The sequence below is a fragment of the Phyllostomus discolor genome, chromosome 1, assembly GCF_004126475.2.
Source record: "Phyllostomus discolor isolate MPI-MPIP mPhyDis1 chromosome 1, mPhyDis1.pri.v3, whole genome shotgun sequence".
Classification (NCBI taxonomy): domain Eukaryota; kingdom Metazoa; phylum Chordata; class Mammalia; order Chiroptera; family Phyllostomidae; genus Phyllostomus; species Phyllostomus discolor.
The window spans coordinates 27,665,335-27,686,972 of NC_040903.2; the positions used below are offsets into that span (position 1 = coordinate 27,665,335).

A 21,638-nucleotide genomic window follows, 5' to 3' on the forward strand; every position below is an offset into this window, starting at 1 on the left:
GCAACACTGAACCTGAAGATAGACCCTCTCCTTTTGTGCCTTTTGGACACAAGTGTGTATCTTATGTCCAAGTGGATAGCAGAGAACTCGGTGGTAGAGAGACATTTCAAGTTACAATGCCTGCCAAACCTATAAATGATAATGATGAACTTGAAAAGTAATGGACTGCTGCTATTGCAAAAGTTGCAAAGAGCTTAGAAACCTAGACATTCAGAGATGTTGTTAGTGTGGAAATAAAGGTAAACATTTAAGCTGAAACTTGAAGACGATGGAGATATTAGGGCATTCAGAGTGTAACTTTTTCCCACCTTCACTTTTGACCTAAACTTCTCCAGGATACATTGCAATAATTTTACCACCAGTTTCCTTTCAGATGCACTAAAAAATTAGCTACACCTATTGACAACACGAAGAATACATTCTGACTTCCGTATTTTAAAACAATTGTATATTATTCTGCTAGGTGGTAAGACGTTAAACCCCACCTTCAAGCTAAGAGCATAAAGAAAACCACTGGGAAGCGCTTCCTCTCACGTGACTTTCTTAAACACCAGAGCGGAGGCACGCTGGCGTCATGACGTTGTCGTTCCGCGTGCAGACGTCGGCGGGCAGCTCAGGGACTGTGTGGTTTCCTAGGCTTGCGAAAGTCTGGTAGAAATCTGTTCTCAGGACCCTAGCCGCGGTATCTTGGGAAAAACCGAGCCCAGCCGACGATGGCGCCTCTGTGTCTCGGGACCCCACCCTGACTTTGTTGTCACGCGGGAGGATGTGGCCTCCAGCGCATCCGAGCTGGTGGCGGGGACGCGCGCTGGTGGCGTGGGTTACCCGGGCTGCCAGTCCGGGGCTGCCAAGGCCTCCCCACGGGCGAACTCTCGGGGCTGCTGGCGAGTCTTGGGGTCTGAGCAGGCACTACAGTTCTGCAGAGCGGAAGGTGACCGACCCTTAATTTCTTACTAACCACGTATTAAAAATTGGAAGGGTGCTTCTTAGGAATTGGGAGGTTTGAAGGGCTCCTTAAAACTACCAATGAAAGCAGGTAGCGATTCTGTAAAGGAGGCGGAGCTGAGAGCGCGCGCGCGCCGCTGGAGTTTCTGAATTCTCCAGTGCTCACCAGTGTGACCTTGGACAAGTCACTCTTTGTGGTTTCGTGGGTGATGTCAGTAACTAATTCATTGTTTATGCGAGGCACTGGGCTGAACGGTTTGCATGTATTACTTTAATACTCCTAAAATCCTACTGAAGAAGCTGCTAGTGTACCCTTCATTTTCTTGAAATTTATTAGCCATGTGACCTGGGCAAGCTACTAGACCTTTATGTAAATGTTTCTAAAAGTGTTAGATGATACACTAACAAAACATTGAAAGCCGTTTGCACGTTGGGAGGCATAGAACTCATTAGTTGAATTCCTAGAATATAAGAAGTGCTGGGTATGCCTTAACTCCTGTTGTGTTTTACATCAGCCAACGCAAACTGGTGTAATTCTGTGTGGTTGGAGCAGGTGGGGGTCAGCAACTCTAAAAACTACCCTATGTGATAACTATGAAGATATAGTTTAGAAGAAAAGTGAAGTAATAGATTGCAAGTTCTGAGTTACTTGAAAAAATAAGACTACATAAAAGTTTTGACCGTTTCTAAAATGTGGAATTTAAAACTGTGTTACAATTGAATCATCTTAAATATGGTGCAGTCCTTTATAGCTCTTCAGTTGTATGGTGGGGGAAAAGGAAACTTACAGGACAAACAAATCAGGTTTAGTTGTTTTCTAGAATTTCTTCCAGGTATAGTTGCACCTTTACTGTCTGCCTTATATAGGAGCATTTATAAAACAGCAAACTTAAAGCTTATGAGAATGTTTTTCACTGTAATTTCATGAGATTTTTTTTTTGCCGGTTATAAAATGACGATTTATTGGAAAAATACAATATTTAGAGTACAAAAAAATCTGACACATTTTACTTGAATACCAATATCTAATAGTTTATAATGAATCCCAGTAAAAGTTGAAGATGTATGCAACTAAAAATCAAATTATATTTTTAAATATTTTTGAATTTTGTTATTAAATAAGAGCTTTTTATTTTTGCAGATGTGATCATTTTCCCTCTTCAGAGAAGTTGCTGAGTAACAAAGTAGTATCTAAATTAAGCTTTGAAGACTCAGTAGCACAGATTTTTTAAATAGACTTAACTGGTGATTAAATGTGTGATGCTGGCACAGGATTGCCATTTTTTTTTCCAGCTTTTCTGTAGCTTTTTTGGCTCCAGGGGTTTTGTTAGACTCTGTATTCTAAGGCGACTCATGAGTTCTAGGTATTGTGTTTTCCTTTCAAGAAAATTCTGTTCCTCATTGACCCTTTTAGTAGTAGAAATATTATAAAGAACTTTTGTTTAACTGCGTAGTAACCTTTAGCGGTGAAACTAACATATTCAGTAAGGCATATTATGATTCATTGCTTAGGAGTTTAGCCATATGTGACTTTATTGTCAAAGTAATAATATAAACAATAAAGATGCTATAAATGAAGTGTTTTGAAGAAAGCTAAAATAATAGTCTTTGAATTAGTATACTTATTTCATTTGTGTGAAATTTGCAATCATAAGTATAATATGTCTCCTTTCTAGGAAAAAGTTGATATGTCAAGATTCCCTGTTGAAAATATTAGAAATTTCAGTATCATTGCACATGTGGATCATGGAAAAAGTACTTTAGCTGACAGACTCCTGGAATTAACAGGTATTTTCATTTTGTATTATACACTTGATTGATAGCAATGAATAATTGATAGTTACTTTTACCATGCTTTTTAAATTTGGTTTTAATTTTATATGCAGTATTGTTTCTTTTTATTTTTTCTTTTTTAGATTTTTAAAATTTTCTTTTTAGACAGGGGGGAAGAAGGAAGAAAGAGAGGGAAAAACCCATCAATGTGCGGTTGCCTCTCGTGTGCCCCCTACTGGGGACCTGGCCTGCAACCCAGGCATGTGCCCTGACTGGGAATGGAACTGGAGACCCTGTCTGTGGTTCGCAGGCTGGCACTCAATCCACTGAGACACAACAGCCCAAGGCGTTTCTTTTTAAAAGCCCATATAAATATGTGTTTCTATTTATAGGGACAATTGATAAAACAAAGAATAATAAGCAAGTTCTTGATAAATTACAAGTCGAACGAGAAAGAGGAATCACTGTTAAAGCACAGACAGCATCTCTCTTTTATAATCATGAAGGAAAGCAGTACCTTTTAAATCTCATTGATACACCCGTAAGTTTAATATTAATTTTGTCTCCATTGTTAAAAGACAGCCTTGTACTAATAATGTAAACATATCCTTGTTTAGTTTTTGAAATGAACATTAAACACCTAAGTTTGCGTTTTATTTTCTCATTGTTCTTTGGTTAATGTAAATTGTTTTACAAGCATGGGCTAAACAGAAGAAACCTACTAACATTTTTTAAATTATTATTATTTTTATTGTAGTTCATGTATAGTTGTCTCCATTTTCCTGCCACCACTGTCCCCCACCCCACCGACCTCCCACCTTTAATCCTATCCCTGCCCCTTTGGCTTTGTCCATGGGTCCTTTATATGTGCTCCTTGATGACTCTTCCTTTCTTTCCCATTATCCACTTCCCCTCTCCCTCCTGGTTACTATCCATTTGTTCTTTATTTCAGTGTCTCTGGTTATATTCTGCTTGCTTGTTTGTTTTGTTGATTAGGTTCCACTTATAGGTGAGATCATATGGCAAGGGTGTCAGACTCATTTTCACCGGGGGCCACATCAGCCTCGCAGTTGCCTTTCAAAGGGCCAAATGTAATTCTAGGACTGTGTAGATGTAACTCCTCCTTAACAGTTAAGTGAGAGCTCGGTGCCGCCACCTGGTAGAAGCAAGATGCCAGGCAGGATAAAACAAGGTGGAGGGCCGGATTCAGCCCACAGGCCTTGGGTTTGCCACCTGTGTCATATGGTGTTTGTCTTTTACCAAGTGGAATCAATAGATTTGCCATAATGCTCCCTCCTAAAAAAATTGTAGCTAACATTTAGAGGTATCAATATATTTTTGTTTCTTAGGGCCATGTTGATTTTAGTTATGAAGTATCCAGGTCCCTCTCTGCTTGCCAGGGTGTTTTACTTGTGGTTGATGCGAATGAGGTAGGTACTTTTAATTTTATATGATGTGACATACTGTTTGGTTGTTTCAAGATGTTTTCCTTAAAATGTGTTTTGCAAATAGAATTCTTTGTATTTAAAAAAATAAGGTTTATTGTGTTGCTTAACCAAAATCATAAGTTTTGGTCCTGTTAATATAAAGTTTTATTACACTAAAAACTTTTTGTGAAGCAGACTGATTCATCTTTTAAAATTTTTAAGCTGGTCAGAGGAATTGTTTAATTATATGTATTTTTTTAGTCCTTACCCAAGGATATGTTTATTGATTTTAGAGAGAGAGAAACATTGATTGGTTGCCTCCCATATGTGCCCTGAGGATTGAACCCCCAACCTTTTGGTGCACAGGATGATGCTCCAACCAACTGAGCCATCCAGCCAGGGCTGTTCAATTGTGTTTTTTGTTGAAGTATGTCATACATATATCCTACCAAAAATACCCTCAATTTTTAACCATTTTTAATCTGAGTTTTCTATATAAATTTTTAGCAAAACTGGAAAATAACTATTTTTGAAGCCATTTGGGTGATTTTAAGGTAATAATAAGGGAAGTGTTAGAGTTAAAGAAACATGCCAATAATATTACCATCTTCTTTTGTGTTATAAACAATCCATAGAAACCTATTTAGGAGATAACCATATAAGAGCTATGACATGCTATGTAAAATAAGCATGTCATATTCATAAGCATGTCATATTATTTTGATACATTCAGTTTCTCACAAACTCTTCATTCAAACTCCAGAGATTTTTTTTTTCTTGTTGTGTTAAACCTTCCCTGATTCTGTCAGGAAAGTCAGCCTCTACCTTATATACTTAGTACTGGGCTGCATAAACTGCATCCCATGGCTTTGCCCTGTAGGAGGCTTTGATGACCTTGAGGGTCCGTGTCACCTTTGTGCCTGTAATGCCTAACACAGTTCCCTCCAATAAATGCTCCCTGACGTGAAAGGAATTTCATAGAGAATGATCTGTGCATGGCAGTATAGCTACCACAGTTTGCCTTACTCCTCTGCTTTTGTTGATGTGTGGAATGATCTTGAATTTTAAGTTCTGTGCCAGATGGTAGAATGAGTATCTCAGTATCCCATGTCTTGATTTTTCAGGGTATTCAAGCCCAAACTGTGGCAAACTTCTTTCTTGCCTTTGAAGCACAGCTCTCGGTAATTCCAGTTATAAACAAGGTAATTATAATGAGACAACAATGTTATTTATTATTGGACTTTCTAAAATTCATGTTTGAATATCAAGAGTACTATTTCTTTACATGAGGGACTTCATTATTTATTAAATATATTATTTCTTTGAATTGCAAATGATGGAATTGTAACTCATACTCCTACAGATTTGCACATAGTTGAGAAAATAGTTACATGGAGTGATGGAGGGCTGTTCTGTAGGAAAGGATGCATGTAGGATGGCTAAAATAGATCTGTTACACTAAACTGTGTGTATAGGAAAAGGAAAGGAGCTTGGGATCTACATGTTATATATGAAATATGAGGCCAGACCAGAAGGTGTCCAGTCATATATAAAATAGAGAAATTTATTGAATATGCAAGATACAAGAAACATTGTACATATGACAATGACGCCTCAGTCCCCTTCAAAGTAGGCACCTTGGGACCTCACACAGTTCTCCCAGTTGCCATCAGCTGCCCTACTGTATTTTTTTGAATCTCATTGATGATCTGAAATCTCTTCCTCTTCAAAGGTGATTTTAATTTTGGGAAAAGACAGAAGGTGCAGGGTGCCACACCTGGGCTGCAGTAGGGCTGAGTCACCTGGGTGACTTGATGTTTCGCCAAAAAACTCTGCACAAGACATGATGCATGAGCGGGCATGTTGTTGTGATGAAGCTGCCGATCACCAGTTGCCCATAGCTGTGGTCTTCCGAGTCATCTGAATATTTTCTGTGGAGGAATGTTCAAGCTTAACACAAAATGTGATGCAGATCCATCGTTCTACTCACTTAGTCATTTTGAATGTGACTGCCACACAGTTCACATGCTCTTAATTGTGTCTACCACCCCCACTGACTAGTACACTGAAGTCGTCATTGTTCACGTATGTGCATTCTATTCCACTTTCCTTGGCTGCCAGGTTACATCAATATTGGCCAAACCATTCTTGTTATATTAACAATGGCTGGACTTACTCTGGACAGATATCATAAAACAGTTAAAGTGCAAAGCTGAGTACTGTGAAAAGGCTTAACTTTATTTTTTAAAAAGATTTTATTTACTTATTTTTAGAGAGGGAAGGGAGGGAGACAGAGAGAGAAAAACAATATGCGGTTGCTGGGGACTGTGGCCTACAACCCAGGCATGTGGTCTGACTGGGAATTGAACCTGCAATGCTTTGGTTTGCAGCCCGAGTTCAATCCACTGAGCTACGCCAGCCAGGAACTTTTATTTTTTTAAATAATAAATTAAGAAAATTAAAAAATCAGTACTGCATTTAGTATATTTTTTGAGATTGGAGTTAAGTTTAAAAGAAGCAAGGTTGACTCGTAGGTAAGACAGTTTGTTGTAAGTCTCATCTGACTTACGAAATCTGTTTACATGGTGTTAACTGAGGAGTCGTCCTGGAACCCTGCTCCGCTCTGAGCAGCTGACTGCCTGAATTGTCTGCACAGTCTGTTTGTCCGGTGCCCTGTTTATTAAAGTTTTATTTCTTATCCCTACATTATTTTAATACTTTTGAAAGAAAAATTACAGAGGGGCCGGTTATGCTTTCAGCTGCCTCCAAATACTATGATTTAATGAGTAATATGCTTTATTTTTATTAAATTAAGACAATGAATTCCTTTTGTTTTTTTAAAGATAGATTTGAAGAATGCTGATCCTGAAAGGGTTGAAAAACAAATTGAAAAGGTGTTTGATATTCCAAGCGATGAATGTATTAAGGTAAAATACCTTTTTTCCCCTAAGACTTCTTGAAAATCTCAGGTAATTGGCATAAGTGAAATTTCAGAGTACTCTATTTGATAACCCAACATTATGATAACCCAAAATGTTTTTATAGTTTTACAAAATTGTTTTTATTACTATTTCATTTGATCCTCACCAAAAATTCTTATTACATGGTTAGAGCAGATAGAAATTATTCTTGTTATACAGTTGAAAGAACAAGCTCAAAGATTTTATCACTTTTTAAGGTTACAGATCTAGTTAGCTAGTGTGCCAGGACTAAAATGCAGGTCTTCTGCAACACACTGCAATACTATTTGTGGTATGCCATTTTGACTCTATGGAAATGCTTTCTTTGAAGAGCTGGCTCAAACTAACTTCAAGCATTTGTATGTATTTTTGTAATTGACAAATTTTGTTTTTAATAAAAGAGCTAGCTAGAGTAAAAATCTTAGAAAACAGTAGATTTTATTTATGTCAAAGTTAATACTATTTTGAATTTGAATTGTTGAATTGACCCTTCTGTTGCTGGTTTGGGTGTTAAATAGCCACAGTCAAATCGTGCTTTGCTACATGCATGTGTAGTAAGTATGTCAATGATCAGTGCAATATTATAATGTTCAGCTCTCATTTTCGATCTTGTTTAAATTTTCCAAAAGCAAATTTCATGTGATACAATTCTTGTTTGCTTAAAACAGTGGATCATTACATACTACTTGGTAATAACTGAACAATCTTTTTTTCTTGAATACATACACACACACACACGCACACAGAATTCAATGGTTTTTTAATATGAAGTCAAACTATTATGAAGCAGTGCTGAAATTTTGGTTTCATAACTTGGATTGTTATATTAAAGTTTAATGAACTATTCTAATTTTAATACATCTTTACAAAATTCATTCAGACACATGCTTGGTATGTGCCAGCTAGGGGCACAGCAGTGAAAAGGGCAGACAAGATCCCATCTCATTGCGTTTATATTCTACTTGCGAAGCAGTCATCAAATAAATAAAGACAGTAGTAAACATAGTAATTATTGAATGAGACTGATGTTGTCAAGGAAAGTCATTCAACAGCTTATATTGTTTCAGGTGGAACACCACAGTTAATGATGGAAAAAAGATATTATGCAGAGTAACTCTGTAGGGAAGTCCTCTCTGGTGAACTAAGACCTGGAGCAGTTAAGACTTGTGACAGTTGCCTTCTAGGAGGAGGAAAGAGTAAGTGGAAAGGCTAGACATGTTTGGCAAGGGTTGACATATTTATGGAACAAAAAGGAGGCAGTTTAGATGAGATGGCTTTGCAGTAGTAGATGGAAATCAAGTCATGCTGGGACTCTGGCTTCACTACAGCGTTTTAAAATCATTCTGAGATAGTGAAAGGATTTTAAAGCAAGAGAGGAAATAAACTGATCATTCAGGTTGCCTTGCAGAGAATGGATTGGAAAAGAGTAAGGAGAGATAAGGGCAATCAGCTTGCAGTAATAGCTCAGGTACAAAATGGTGGTGGGTAAATATGTGATTGATGGTGATGTTGAAGTGGGCAAATTTGATGTATATTATATAGATATCATAGATTTGCTTGTGGGTTATATGTAAGGCAGTGAAATAAAAGGACAAATCAGGGGGCTTTGGGTTTGAGCACCTAACCCAATATTCATATTAAAATGGAGAAGACCTGTGGAGAAATAGATATAGGGAAAAATAAAAAGCTCTCTATTGGACATAGGTTTGAAATGTCTGTTACACATCCAAGTAGAGATATTTGTATAAATCTATAATTCAGACCTTCATAGAGAGGGCTGGTCAGAGAGCTGTTTAGGAATCATTAGCATGTGTGTGCTGTTGAGGCCGTGGAAGTGGATGCAGTTTCCTAGCGGGAGAGTGCAGGTAGAGAAGTCCCAGGAGTCAGACTACATTACTACCAATTTTTACAGAGTTGTGAGTAAGAACATGAGAAGGATTAGAGACAGTATGATTCAGAATAGAAGTGTGGGAGGATTGAGTTTTCAGGAAAGTGGGAATAATTCCCTGATTGTTAACAAGAGAAGGCAGAGGGTGCAAATGCATTTGTGTATTTGAATACGTTTTTGATATTTTCTGTTTTTGTAAATGAAATGAGAGAAAACGATGTCAAAAGAGAGAGGGGAAAGTGTATAGAGTAAAGGAAGGTGGGGTGCATTACCTTATTGAGTGTGGTAATGTGAATTTACTAGAGGGTGCATCCTCAGACCGCTAGGAAGTATTAACTACCTAGTGAGATCTGTGGTCATGAATTTGCAGAAACTAGCCAGACCAGTTACTTGATTTTTGTCCAGTTGTGTTAAGCAGCTCTGGCTATAAGCATAGAACAGGCATATAATTGGACACAGTCACGGTTGAAGGTTTACTATCTGCTTATCATAGAGAATAGAAAGTGGTTGAACGATGATAAATAGTGGACCTTGGAGTCTCAGCTGGAAAAGAGGGAGTGGAGAACTAATGGATAGTTTTAAAAAGTCATTCATTCAGTGGCTTAGAGGTTGTGATCTTAAAGGATTGTTCAAACAAGGTACTAGAAACTAGAGCAGTGGTTTTCATTAGGGATTAGTTTTGTTCACCAGCAAACCTGTGGCAATGTCTGGAGACATTTTTTTGTTGTCACAGTGAGGGGTAGGTGCGACTGGCATCCTGTGGATAGGTGAGATCCCACAGATGCTGTTGAATGTCCTACACAGAATATGCCCCCAAACAGAATTATTCAGCCCAGAATACGTTTGCTGCTGAGTTGGAAAACTGATCTAGAGGGAGTTTGAAGGGTAAGAGGTGGTGTTCTGGGATTGGGTTTTGAAATCAAAATTTCAGAGACAGTGCAGTCACTGGTGATGGCAAAGGTCAGGCATGCACATGTGTTTGGAGTCTTGGCTTTTTCAGTGTAAGAACACCAGTGATAATACGCCTTCAGTATCACCTGTATGCCATTCACATACTGTTTATTCTGTCCACACAGCCACCTCGAGATCTAGGGAAAATTTGAATAATCACTTTATTTATCAGATGCAGAACTTGAAGCTCAAAGAGATACATATGGGTCAAAGCCCTACATTCCATGCAAAGTCATGATTGTTGCCTCGGGTTTTTGAGCTCTTAGTCCACTACTCTTACAGCTCCATAATCAGAACACTCCTGTAATTCCACGCAAGCACCATGGAGTCCCCTAGCTGTACTGCGGGAACGTTTGTCAATATGTACTATGTGCTTATTACTTTTACGATATTCTTTAAACAAATTGACAACTGTTAGAATTCTTTATTTATTCTGCTCATAGAGCTCCATTACCAGGATAGAAGAAAGGCAGAATTTTAAGTTTAAATGTTTGTCTTTTTACACATATATTTTTAGATTTCTGCTAAAATTGGAACAAATGTTGAAAGCGTTCTTCAGGCAGTCATTGAAAGAATACCCCCGTAAGTTTTTTGCTGTTTTTCTACTGTTTATCTTTAAGTGTATAAAGACCATCAGTGTGGTCTGTTTTTTAGTTTAGTAGATATGGAAAATATACTATCGTGGTCAAAGAAAATAATTTTTTTAATTTATTTATAGTACTATAGAAAGCAAATACAGTACAGAAAAATAAGAGAAAATTGATAGGAATCTTGTAACAATGCAATAGGAGAAGAATACAGTGACAGTTATTGTTCTTTGCTTTAATGCTGAACAAATATATTTCATATGTTTTATAAATGACTTTAATACAGTCATTTACTTAAAGCTTGAGGTTGAATTAAAACATGAAAATAGATATTATACCTTATTTTATGGAAAGATCTTTTTATTTTGGCTGTCACTTTATAACCTTTCTGAGGGACTAGAATAAATTAAGCATAGTATTTGAGTTAAAATAGGCATTTTATTGTTAAGGTTTTAATTTACTGTGTGTGTATTTACTTATTTTTGATAGTCCTAACACACATCGCAAAAATCCCCTGAGAGCCCTGGTGTTCGACTCCACCTTTGACCAGTATAGGGGTGTGGTAGCCAATGTAGCGTTATTTGATGGAGTGGTTTCCAAAGGAGATAAAATTGTATCTGCACATACTCAAAAGGCATATGAAGTTAATGAAGTAGGAGTTCTGAATCCTAGTGAGCAGCCAGCTCATAAACTGTAAGTATTCCACAGTAGTGATGAAAATGCACTTGTATGTTTCCATCCTTTCTCAGCTTGGTATACTTAGAAAGACCCTAATATGGAGACTCAGAAGTGAAAAACAAAAACAAAAACTTGATTTTTTAATGCAACTACCTAGTGAATATTCTTTCGAAAGGAATGTAATGTGTGAAGGATAGTAGAAATTTGATGTATTTTTATGCCTTTTGTCTAGTCATAACTAATTTTGTGATCCAGTGCAGATAGGATTCTATATTGATGTATTTGATGAAAAAGGGAAAAATAGTTCCCTCATCCATATCCATATTCATACTGAGCATCATTTTGACATTTAATTTTTTATAATTAGATTTTTCAATATACAAGTAGTAAAGAAAATATAATAATTCTTTCCAGTGGTGTGGAATTCATGGCAGAACTTTGATTAACTAGAATTCCTGCATGTGGGGTTAGCAAGTTAGTGTGCACTGAAAAAACTGAATTCTCAGCTCACTTGTAAATATTTGAATGCCACTCCACCAGTACCCTGGATACTGATGAGGTAAACTACCTTGGACGCATGGTTGGAGCTTTCAGTGAGTCATTGTCTTTCTATGAGTAAGAATTAAGATACTGAACAAGGTGACTGTATGGGTCACACTTGACAGTTTAGTGTGCATGTCTACACCTAGCACATTTTGCTCATTACACTTTTCACTTGAGGGTTATAAAGTAGTTTATCTTAATTATACACAAACATTTCTAAAGTCTGTCCATATTCTGCCATATATAACATACTGACCATTACTTTAGTGTGTTGTTATGTAGGAAATTTTCTTAAAAAATAAAAACTGAGCTAAAATTCTGGAATCTTATGGTTTGCTCTTTTTCTGTGAAAGGAACATCAAATAGATGCCCAATTTGTTGAGAATTCATTTATTTCTGCTTGTTTTTTAAAAGAATATTTGTAACATAATTCATAAATAGTGTTTTACACTACAAGAAGTATCTGTGTTTCTGCATTTACTACTTTCACTGTGTTAATATTATACTTAGTTGATATTTAATATGCAAAAGTGGGCAGAGTCATGAAGAAGGCCTTAGGCTCATTGTTGGTGGTGGATGTTAAGGCATGGTATGTGCTTTTTGCTGGTTATCCTGAGTTGAGAATTGATAAGCAGCACTTAGTTTCAGTTTCATGAAGTTTTATTTGGAAGGCGATCACTTCCAGGAAAGATAGAGCTTATTGTGAGTCTGCACTTGAAACATTGAAGCAGTAAATATTTCCATATAATAATTTTATTTAGATATGCAGGACAGGTGGGCTATCTGATTGCTGGGATGAAAGATGTCACTGAAGCACAAATAGGAGATACATTATATTTACATAAACAACCAGTGGAGCCCTTGCCTGGGTTTAAATCAGCGAAACCAATGGTATTTGCAGGTGAGGAGCTCACGTATTCAAAGGATGAGGGTCAATTTTTTTCTGTCATTTGAAATAAAAATTACCAGAAATATTCATCTTAAATAACAGCTAATTCCAGGATACTATGTTTTTGTGTGTGTGTATGTGTGTATACTGTTTACGTATTAGCTAATTTCATCTGCAGAGTAAAACTTAACATGGGGAAAAGCTTCCTAGTTTCTTTTAGCAAATGACTGTCTGATACATGGGAGAGCATAGTACTATGGATTTCCTACTTGTTTCCTTAGAGAGTAGGTCGTTATATTTAAAATATTTTTCTGATTTATTACTGCATACCTCCCCCTGAGCTGGACTTTCTTTACTATTGTACGAGTGTAGACGTGGCAGAGAATAGTGTCACCTCACATCTCCGTGACTTCACAAGCTTTTACTACTGTGTGGATTTACAGACGTTTGGGAAAGGAAGACCCAAATGAAGGTCACCAAGTTACTCTTATGCTGGGTGTCCATTCAGACCTTATTTCTTCCTCCAGTATCTCTCACTGGGAATTATGAACTTTGTTTATCCCCACAGTGAGGCAAAGTCAGCATGTGGATTTTGAGGATTTGGGAGGTGAGGGCTTGAGGTGTCAGATGAAAGAGAATCTGTTGAATCAGTTCTGCATAGTTTTTGTCAGTGAATTGAAAGAGGCAAAATTATCTTTGATATTGATGGATGATGTCATAGAGAATTAAGAATTCAGTGTAGTTTCCATTTCTACTCCTTTTATTAACTGTTAATGGAGTCTCATTTGTGGTTGTGGAATGCGTTCCATTTTTTTCTTGAAATAAAAACAATGTATTTTCCTAACTCTAATTCCCATGGTTCTTTTTAGTTTTCTTTATATTTTTTGCAAAATCATAAAAAGACCACTTGCAGTATGAATCCAATTGTAAATTCATTAAGGCTATCAGACTTGCAAGACACTTTCAAGTCAGTGTAACTTAATATTCATAGTTTCTGACAAACTAATATTGTAGTGAGTCAGTATAAAAAAACTTTTCACATGTGAAAATTAGAAATTATTATATCCTTAGGAATGTACCCTGTGGATCAGTCTGAATATAATAACCTGAAGAGCGCTATAGAGAAACTGACCTTGAATGACTCCAGCGTGACAGTTCACCGGGATAGCAGCCTGGCGCTTGGTGCTGGCTGGAGGTAAGACTCAGTTACGTCATGCAGTTCCGTGTTTATTGGAAAGTGAAGTTTAGATGGTGTGTTACTCTTGAACATTTCTGAAGATAAGTTTCCTACTGGTGTGTAAAATGAAATAAAATAATATCTTCCTATTTCACACTGTGGATTCATATTCTCTAGGCAAGTTTTATAGCAATTTTATATAGAATCCAATGCAACATTGGAATCTTACTTAATGAAATTATGCTAGCATTTAATTATGATGTGAATTGCTTGAATGACTTTCGATTCCACTCCTTCCCCACCAAGTAATGATATAGAGCCCATGGGAGGTAAATATTTTGGAATTTGACTTTTTCTCCCCAGATTGGGATTTCTTGGACTTCTGCATATGGAAGTTTTCAACCAGCGACTAGAGCAAGAATATAATGCTTCAGTCATTTTGACAACGCCTACTGTTCCATATAAAGCTGTTCTTTCATCATCCAAATTGATAAAGGTACTGTTGTGAGTCGGGATACAAGGAAGAACCAAATGTGTGCATGTGTGTGCAGAATGCCAGAGCCACTTGGTACATCATTAGCTGACTGCCTATAAAAACTACATACTTCCTGATTCATAGCAATAAAAATTGAAATACCTTATGATTAGTGATGGAGAAACTATGTGAAAAATAATGTGTGCAGCATTTTACTTGATAAAATATCCATATTACCAATACTAGTCTGTTACTGAATTAGTAATGAAAATACTGTTCTAAATCCAGTGCAAAGATAATGAATATACATTTTGGTCGTAAGTAATTTACCTTATTAAAAGAATGAAGTGTTCATTCTTCCCTGGCTGTGGGAAACCTTAGATCTTAAGTTAATGACAGGGATGACACTGTAATCCAGCTCAGCAAAACGTTTATGTTAAAAAAATAATAACTTTGGTTTCTGTAAGTATTTTCTAACAAAATTAACTTAGGAAACTGATTATAATCCCTTATAAAGGAGAGATTAAAATATATTATTAACATCCTGCTTTTCTATATGATACATGAAACATGTTTAGTGAATATATATCACCGGAATATATTGCTTATTAAATAATACAGTTGGAGGGTTTTTAAACCTAAAGCATATGTCAAGATAATTCAACTTTTAGGGATTCTGTTGTTTTTATTAGTTCTAACAACTTTAATAACAAAATAAGGTTTAACATATACTTTAAATTAAAACATGGTAGTTATTTATTAAGACTTCTTTTTAACTGTTGGTGATATTTCTTATTTTTAGGAATACAGAGAAAAGGAAATTACAATCATCAATCCTGCAGAGTTCCCTGATAAATCAAAAGTATCAGAATATTTGGAGCCAGTAGTTTTGGGCACCATTATAACACCAGATGAATATACTGGAAAAATAATGATGCTTTGCCAGGTAAATGTAATACAATTTAATATAAGAGTTAGATTTTCATCCTCTCAAACAGTTTTGAAAGATTTCTTAGAATTTGTAACAAATTTTCTTAAAGATCTGTATCTCCATACACATAAACGTATATGAGATACCTACCTATATATAAATATAGATACTCTAAAAAGTATTTTGATTTCATATAAGAAAAAATGGAGCCAGAGATTTTATCAACTTTGTAAATTCACTGAATATTTTACCCGAAAGGAAAGAAATTTTACACTTATTTATCCTGAGTAGATAAAATTATAATTTCTTTTACACTTTTTGAGTATTTGATATAGAATATAGTTTGAAATGTAATAGTAATACTTGATACACCTTTAATTGGAAGGTGTTTTCCATTTTGCTTTAGTTCTCACCATATTGTAATGCATGATTTATTCCAAATACTGGATAAAATGATAGTCCTAAAAAATACCTATTTGAAATACTCTGACATACATTGGGAAGAACTCTTAAATGACTAATGGACTTGAATTTCAATTCTGTTATCATAAACCAGATTATAACTTCAATTAGTCACTTAATTTTGCTGAACCTAAGTTTGTTTATTTGTAAAACAAGAAATTAACTTTGACTTCATCTGTATTTACATTTGACTCATTGTTAAATGAAATACTTCATAATGTAAAAAGATAAAATTGTTAAATACAAAGGATTAAAGCCTTTGGTGTATACTGTAACTGAAATACAAAGTTGTTCTCCCTGTGTTATAAATATTGCTTGCAAGTTTTTACTACACAATTAAGGAAATATTTCTTCATTTTATCCACTCCTTATTAACATTTGTAAGGTAATACTTAAGTTGGTAATTGACATCTGACTGTATTAATTTCAAATCATCATTTGAATAGGTGATCATTAAACACATTTTATTCTGCCATTTTTAGGCTCGAAGAGCAGTTCAGAAGAATATGGTATTTATTGATCAAAATAGAGTTATGCTTAAATATCTCTTGCCTTTGAATGAAATTGTGGTGGATTTTTATGATTCTCTGAAGTCCCTGTCTTCTGGATATGCTAGGTAAATATTTAATGGGCAAGTCGGATACTTGAACAGTTTTTTGTTTTTTTTTAAATATTGACCAGCGAAGTGTCTAATCTCTTCTTTGTATTTTGCATAGTACTTATCATGTTATACTTAATGATGTTTGGTGAAGAGAGAAGTAATTTTTAGCAACACTTTAGGCAGTAATCTGGTTTTAGAGAATGTTACTATCACCTTGGAACCTAGAAATGAAACATATTTGCAGCTCTAGGTACCAGCTTCTTTTAAAATTATAACAGTAAGAATACATGTGTTCTTGTTTCTAATTGGAAAGACATGTAAGCATAATTGGAATTTTATTAGACTTTGGTTTATAAGTTAAACCTGTGTTTTGATTAGCATTATAAGCTTTAACCATTTTATTAATGGCTGACACTAAATGCTTATATTTGCTAGGTTAGGCTCTTTGCTAAATACTGTGTTATGCGCTAGGTCCTGTGTAAGTGCTTTACGTGCGTTACCTTAGTTCATCTTCAAAAACGCCCTGTAAAGGTTCAGACTGAAGAACCTTATCTGAAATCTGTAAGTCTCATTCATTAATGGCTGTTTGTCAATGCCATAGCATTTATTTAACTGAAAATAGAAAACAACAGAAACCCAGCTTATGAATTTGAGAATGACCCATTAGAATATAATATTATTTCTAGCCAGCCAGCTATGGGGAGGGAACATTGGGAAGAAAGTGACTTTTGCCTTCAACTACCCATTTTTCTAGACTAGCTTTCCAGCATCTTTTCCTTCCCCTTTAGAGCATGTTCCCTGCCTTTGCCCCTCACCTCACAAATGTAAAGATGGTGAAGTTTATTCCTTACCGTGATCCTTTACATCCATTCTTCTGAAATGTATGTGTAACATTTTGAAGGAAAGTTAAATCTTTTGGGGGAGGTATGGCAGTGTACAAAAAAAGAAGCTATTTTAAAAAGAAAAAAATATATAATATTTTGGGAAGTATAATGTTTATCTGTTGGTTGGACATTTTTCCTTGTTAGTTTTGATTATGAAGATGCAGGCTACCAAACTGCAGAACTTGTGAAAATGGATATTCTACTGAATGGAAATATTGTAGAGGAGCTAATAACTATTGTACACAAGTAAGTGAATAGAAACAGCATGGGATGTGAAAGTAACCACTTCTGACATATTTTTATTCAGTTATTAATTGCTCTATTTTCCAGCTATATTTTGAAAACTTAAAGGTAATTAAATTTTACTAGTACTAGTTTTTTTCCATTCTTTGTCCATGCTTCTTTTTCAAAATTATTAAAAGATAAAAGGAGAATAGTTATGATAGTCAAAAAGAATAGTGGCATGGGAAGAAGTATTTCCCTTACCAAGTATGATAAAATAAAGTGTTTTTTTTAACTTAATGATCAGTTTAGAATTGAGAATAAAAAGATTTTTATCTTCATAAAAATTTATAATAATGAAAAATGAAATATACCCTAGATGTTCAAGAAATAGTGGCTAGTGGATTGGTTAAAATAACTTATGGAGCACTCATATAATTTGTTTTAAGCCATTAAGACTATATTGTGGATTATTATTTAATGACATAAAAGTGCTTATTAAATAAAATGGTACAATAAACTATAGTCCAAACTGTAAAAAAAAAAATATAAGTATGTAGAAAAATAACTAGAAGGATATGTTTAACATAACCATTCTAAAATGTTTATCAGTGGTTTTGTATGGGTGAGGGAAAGGCATCAAGAATGCTTTGTATTCCCTAATGTATATTATTCTATATTTTTGTACTAGATCATGTTATTTTTGCAGCCAGAAAAGTTGTTTATTCAACAAGTTATATTTATGATACATGAGATCTGTTTGAATATCCTTAAGGAATCACCTTTCCATTGATTATTCATATGGTCTAGAAAGTTACTTAAAATTCTTATTTAGTATCAGTAAATACTTGAATTTTCTCCGATTCAGAGACAAAGCACATACTATTGGCAAAACCATATGTGAACGTCTGAAGGATTCTCTTCCTAGGCAGCTGTTTGAGATAGCAATTCAAGCTGCTATCGGAAGTAAAATCATTGCAAGAGAAACGTGAGTTGAAATTCCTTTCTTTTTTCTGGTTGATTTTAGAAATGATATACCTAGAAAATGAAATATTGAAAAATTTAACATTGACCAAAGCCAGTGATTTTTCAATCAGTGTACCGTCTAGTGTGAATGAATCAAAATTATACCTATTTTTCTTGTCAGATCAGCAAAAAATGTATTTTTTGGTGTGCTGCAGAATTTTAGTAATTAGCATATGTGCGCCATGAGATGAAAAAGGTTGAAAATTGCTAGTGTAAGCTTTATTACTACTTGTAGAAACATTAATCTGTGTCTTAATTACATTAATTTAAGTGATGACTGTTACTTTTAATTACGTATTTTCGGACTATAAGATGCCCCCCTGCCCGCCCATTTGGGAGGAATAATGGTTGTTAATGCTGCTGTTGAGTTCCGTTTATGTTTACATTGGCAAATTATGTTATTTATGTTATTAAATATTTTACCACATTTTTTGCTGCAATTTTTTTTCCTATTTTCCTCTAGAACCTAGGTGCGTCTTATGGTCTGAAAATATGGTACTTATATGACACTTTTGGGTAATATTACTTATACTTATTAGTAGAATGTATATGAGTTTGAGAAATTGCTTTATTTCTACTCACTTTACCAAATGACTATTGAATTTCCTAGGTAAGAAATTTCTGTAAAGTTTTTATGGTTTTATCCCTTCAGGTAGATGATAAGCTAATAGGAACTGAAACTGAAAAGGTTTTACAGACATTCCTCCAAAAGACAAAAATCAAGATACAATTTTTACTTGAAACACTCCTCAGAGCTAGTCAGGTTGTGATCAGAAAGGTGAGAGAGGAAGCTAATTTCATGTTAAGCTTTTGCCTTCTAGAACACAGGCTTCACGAGTGACACAGGGGACCTGGGGGCAGGGGCGTGTGTGGGAGAAGCTGGCCTCTCGGGCTGTGGCGCACACATGCACAGCTCAGGGAGCTGAGGAACTGCTCTGCTGCTCACGGCAAGTGCGGGAGGTGTCCTGGAGCAGCTCCTCTTTTTTGCTGGATGGTCTATCATTTTTATATAATCTTGGCATAAATTTTATGCCAACATTTGCAGTGAGTTCAATTTTCTAACACCATTTTGCTTTAGAGGCAGTCGTTTTATGTTCCTGAGCACCCGGACATGAGGCAGAGGGAAGCTGATAAACTGGGAACCTCCTGGAAGGTGCAATTTAGAATAGTCAGCAAACATTAAGTATACTGGGGTAGACAATAAAGAAAAATTAGATTTTTATATCTTTTGGAATACATAAAAATGGAGCTATTTTCAAATTTCTCGTCTTCCAAAATTCTCAGCAACATTATAGGAATAAAACTAGATTTAGTTTATAAGTGCTTGGATGGATATATTAAAATTTAGTTTACCCTCAAGTGGGTTTATGAAACTAATACATTTTATATCCCTAATCACTCTTGTCCCACATTCAGTGGAGTTTTGAAAGTAGAAGTAGTTACACTTTTAGGCTGAGCCAGCATCAACCTGATACAGTTCTTGTAATCGAGGTCACACCATGCTTGAATTTGGCCTCAGCTTTACCCACAAGCTTGACCTTTTTATTCTTAGTAAAATATATGTTGGTACTCATGCTGAATTCTTTTTCTATTTTATCCCGAATACATAAAATATAAGTGTATTTGAGCTACCTAATGATTTGCTTTTGGCAGTTTTACATAGGTCTGACACTATCATTTGAATCTTTAATAAAGGTGAAACTTTGAAAATAAATTTTTAAACAGTATAATGAAGTTATGCACTGCTAACAAAGTTTTCTCTTTTACAGTGTGAAAGCCTATAGGAAAAATGTTTTGGCAAAATGTGTACGTATTTACCTGATAGATAATAGATCTACTTTATGAGTTTAAAATTAAAGATGTATAAATATATTGGTTTCCATTGTTCATTTTTATAATACCCTTTATTTCATCTCCAAGTTTTCTTTTTAAATTGGTAAATTTCAGCTTGCCTATAATAGCGTATTCATTTTGATAATTTTCTTAAAATTTTTCCATCTTATTTATAAAAATGTTCTTATATGGAATATGAAGTACAGAGTCTAGCAGAAGTAGACCTGCTTGGGTGTGGTTGTCAGGGTAACAATACGAGTGCAATAATTTGTAGTTGTAATGTGAACATTTCACCTAAAATGGCATCATGTGGTGTGTTTGAGCGTGGTATCGTTATGTCACAGAATTACCTGCTTATGATTTTGTAAAAGATTTTGTAATAAAAAGGCATTGTTTGTGCCAGACCTTGTATTTTAGAACCGTTATGAATAGGTAGCACATTTGTTGATCTAATTTGTAAGGAAAGATTTTGAAGACAATGACTAAACAGAGAAAAGAATATGGGATTGAAACCCACCTCTCTTGCCTTGGTTTGCCAAGTTTGTTGTCTCCTCTATTAAAAAAAATGTCCCTAGCTCAGTTTTTATGGGAATCAAATGATGCTATTTCTAAATCCTTTGCATAGTGACTGACACAATTACACCCATGCAAGTTTCTGTGTGAGACTACAGGTATATAATCCAAAATTTGGAATCTTGAATATGTAAGGAGATTGATAATTCTTCCTTGATATGCATATGTAGAGTACTGCTTTTCCTTGTGGATCTTTATCTCCATCCAAAAACAAAGCCTTTATCATTCTTGAAGGCAGTAAAAATAGCATCTGCCAGGAAGAGGAATGGAGAGGTATATTTGCAGATGTCTTCCCCATGATTCATGAGTGGTAATTGTAAGGTGGTTCTTTGTAATGATGTCATTGTGTAATTGTAAGATTGTTTTTCTGTGGAGTGATTGCGCTTCCAATTTTTAAAATATTTTTCAGTATGGTGGTGATATTACCCGAAAAATGAAGCTTTTGAAGAGGCAAGCAGAAGGAAAGAAAAAACTGAGGAAAGTTGGCAATGTTGAAGTTCCAAAAGATGCTTTTATAAAAGTTCTGAAGGCACCCTCTGATAAATAATGAGTATGAAAATAAAAAGGTTTTTTATGAATTAAAAATTATGTATCTTTTAGTTTTTCTTAGATAAATCTATAATATGTTGATACAGAATGAACATTATAAAATGTGCTTGTTACTTTCAGCATTTTCAGATATAAATAACCTATTGGGTTTTCTTTGAAAGGCAGTAGTGAGTGGATAAGAGTTTGTACTCTGATTCAAATTTCTGTTCCACCACTTACTAGCAAGGTAAATTATCTCTCTTAGTCTGTTTATTCCTTAGTAAA

At 35.1% G+C, this 21,638-nt stretch overlaps 1 protein-coding gene across 1 annotated transcript; it reads left to right on the top strand.

Annotated features, from left to right (window-relative positions):
- Positions 1-594: 594 nt before the first annotated feature.
- On the top strand, positions 595-21,413 carry GUF1 (GUF1 homolog, GTPase). Its single transcript, XM_028507877.2, has 17 exons — positions 595-931; positions 2,622-2,733; positions 3,111-3,259; positions 4,068-4,148; positions 5,270-5,347; positions 6,989-7,072; positions 10,462-10,526; positions 11,021-11,224; positions 12,514-12,653; positions 13,713-13,836; positions 14,182-14,314; positions 15,096-15,239; positions 16,169-16,302; positions 17,316-17,417; positions 18,262-18,381; positions 20,189-20,225; positions 21,235-21,413. Exons 1-17 carry the CDS (start codon positions 767-769, stop codon positions 21,370-21,372), a joined length of 2,010 nt encoding a protein of 669 aa, XP_028363678.1. The 5' UTR covers positions 595-766; the 3' UTR covers positions 21,373-21,413.
- The last annotated feature ends 225 nt before the right edge of the window (positions 21,414-21,638 follow it).

Bases quoted from the DNA above. Each gene is read 5' to 3' on its own strand.
- GUF1 (XM_028507877.2), top strand. From the start codon at position 767: ATGTGGCCTCCAGCGCATCCGAGCTGGTGGCGGGGACGCGCGCTGGTG. The intron at 932-2,621 runs GTGACCGACCCT...TCTCCTTTCTAG, and splicing joins ACAGTTCTGCAGAGCGGAAG to GAAAAAGTTGATATGTCAAG. The intron at 16,303-17,315 runs GTAAATATTTAA...TTTCCTTGTTAG, and splicing joins CTGTCTTCTGGATATGCTAG to TTTTGATTATGAAGATGCAG.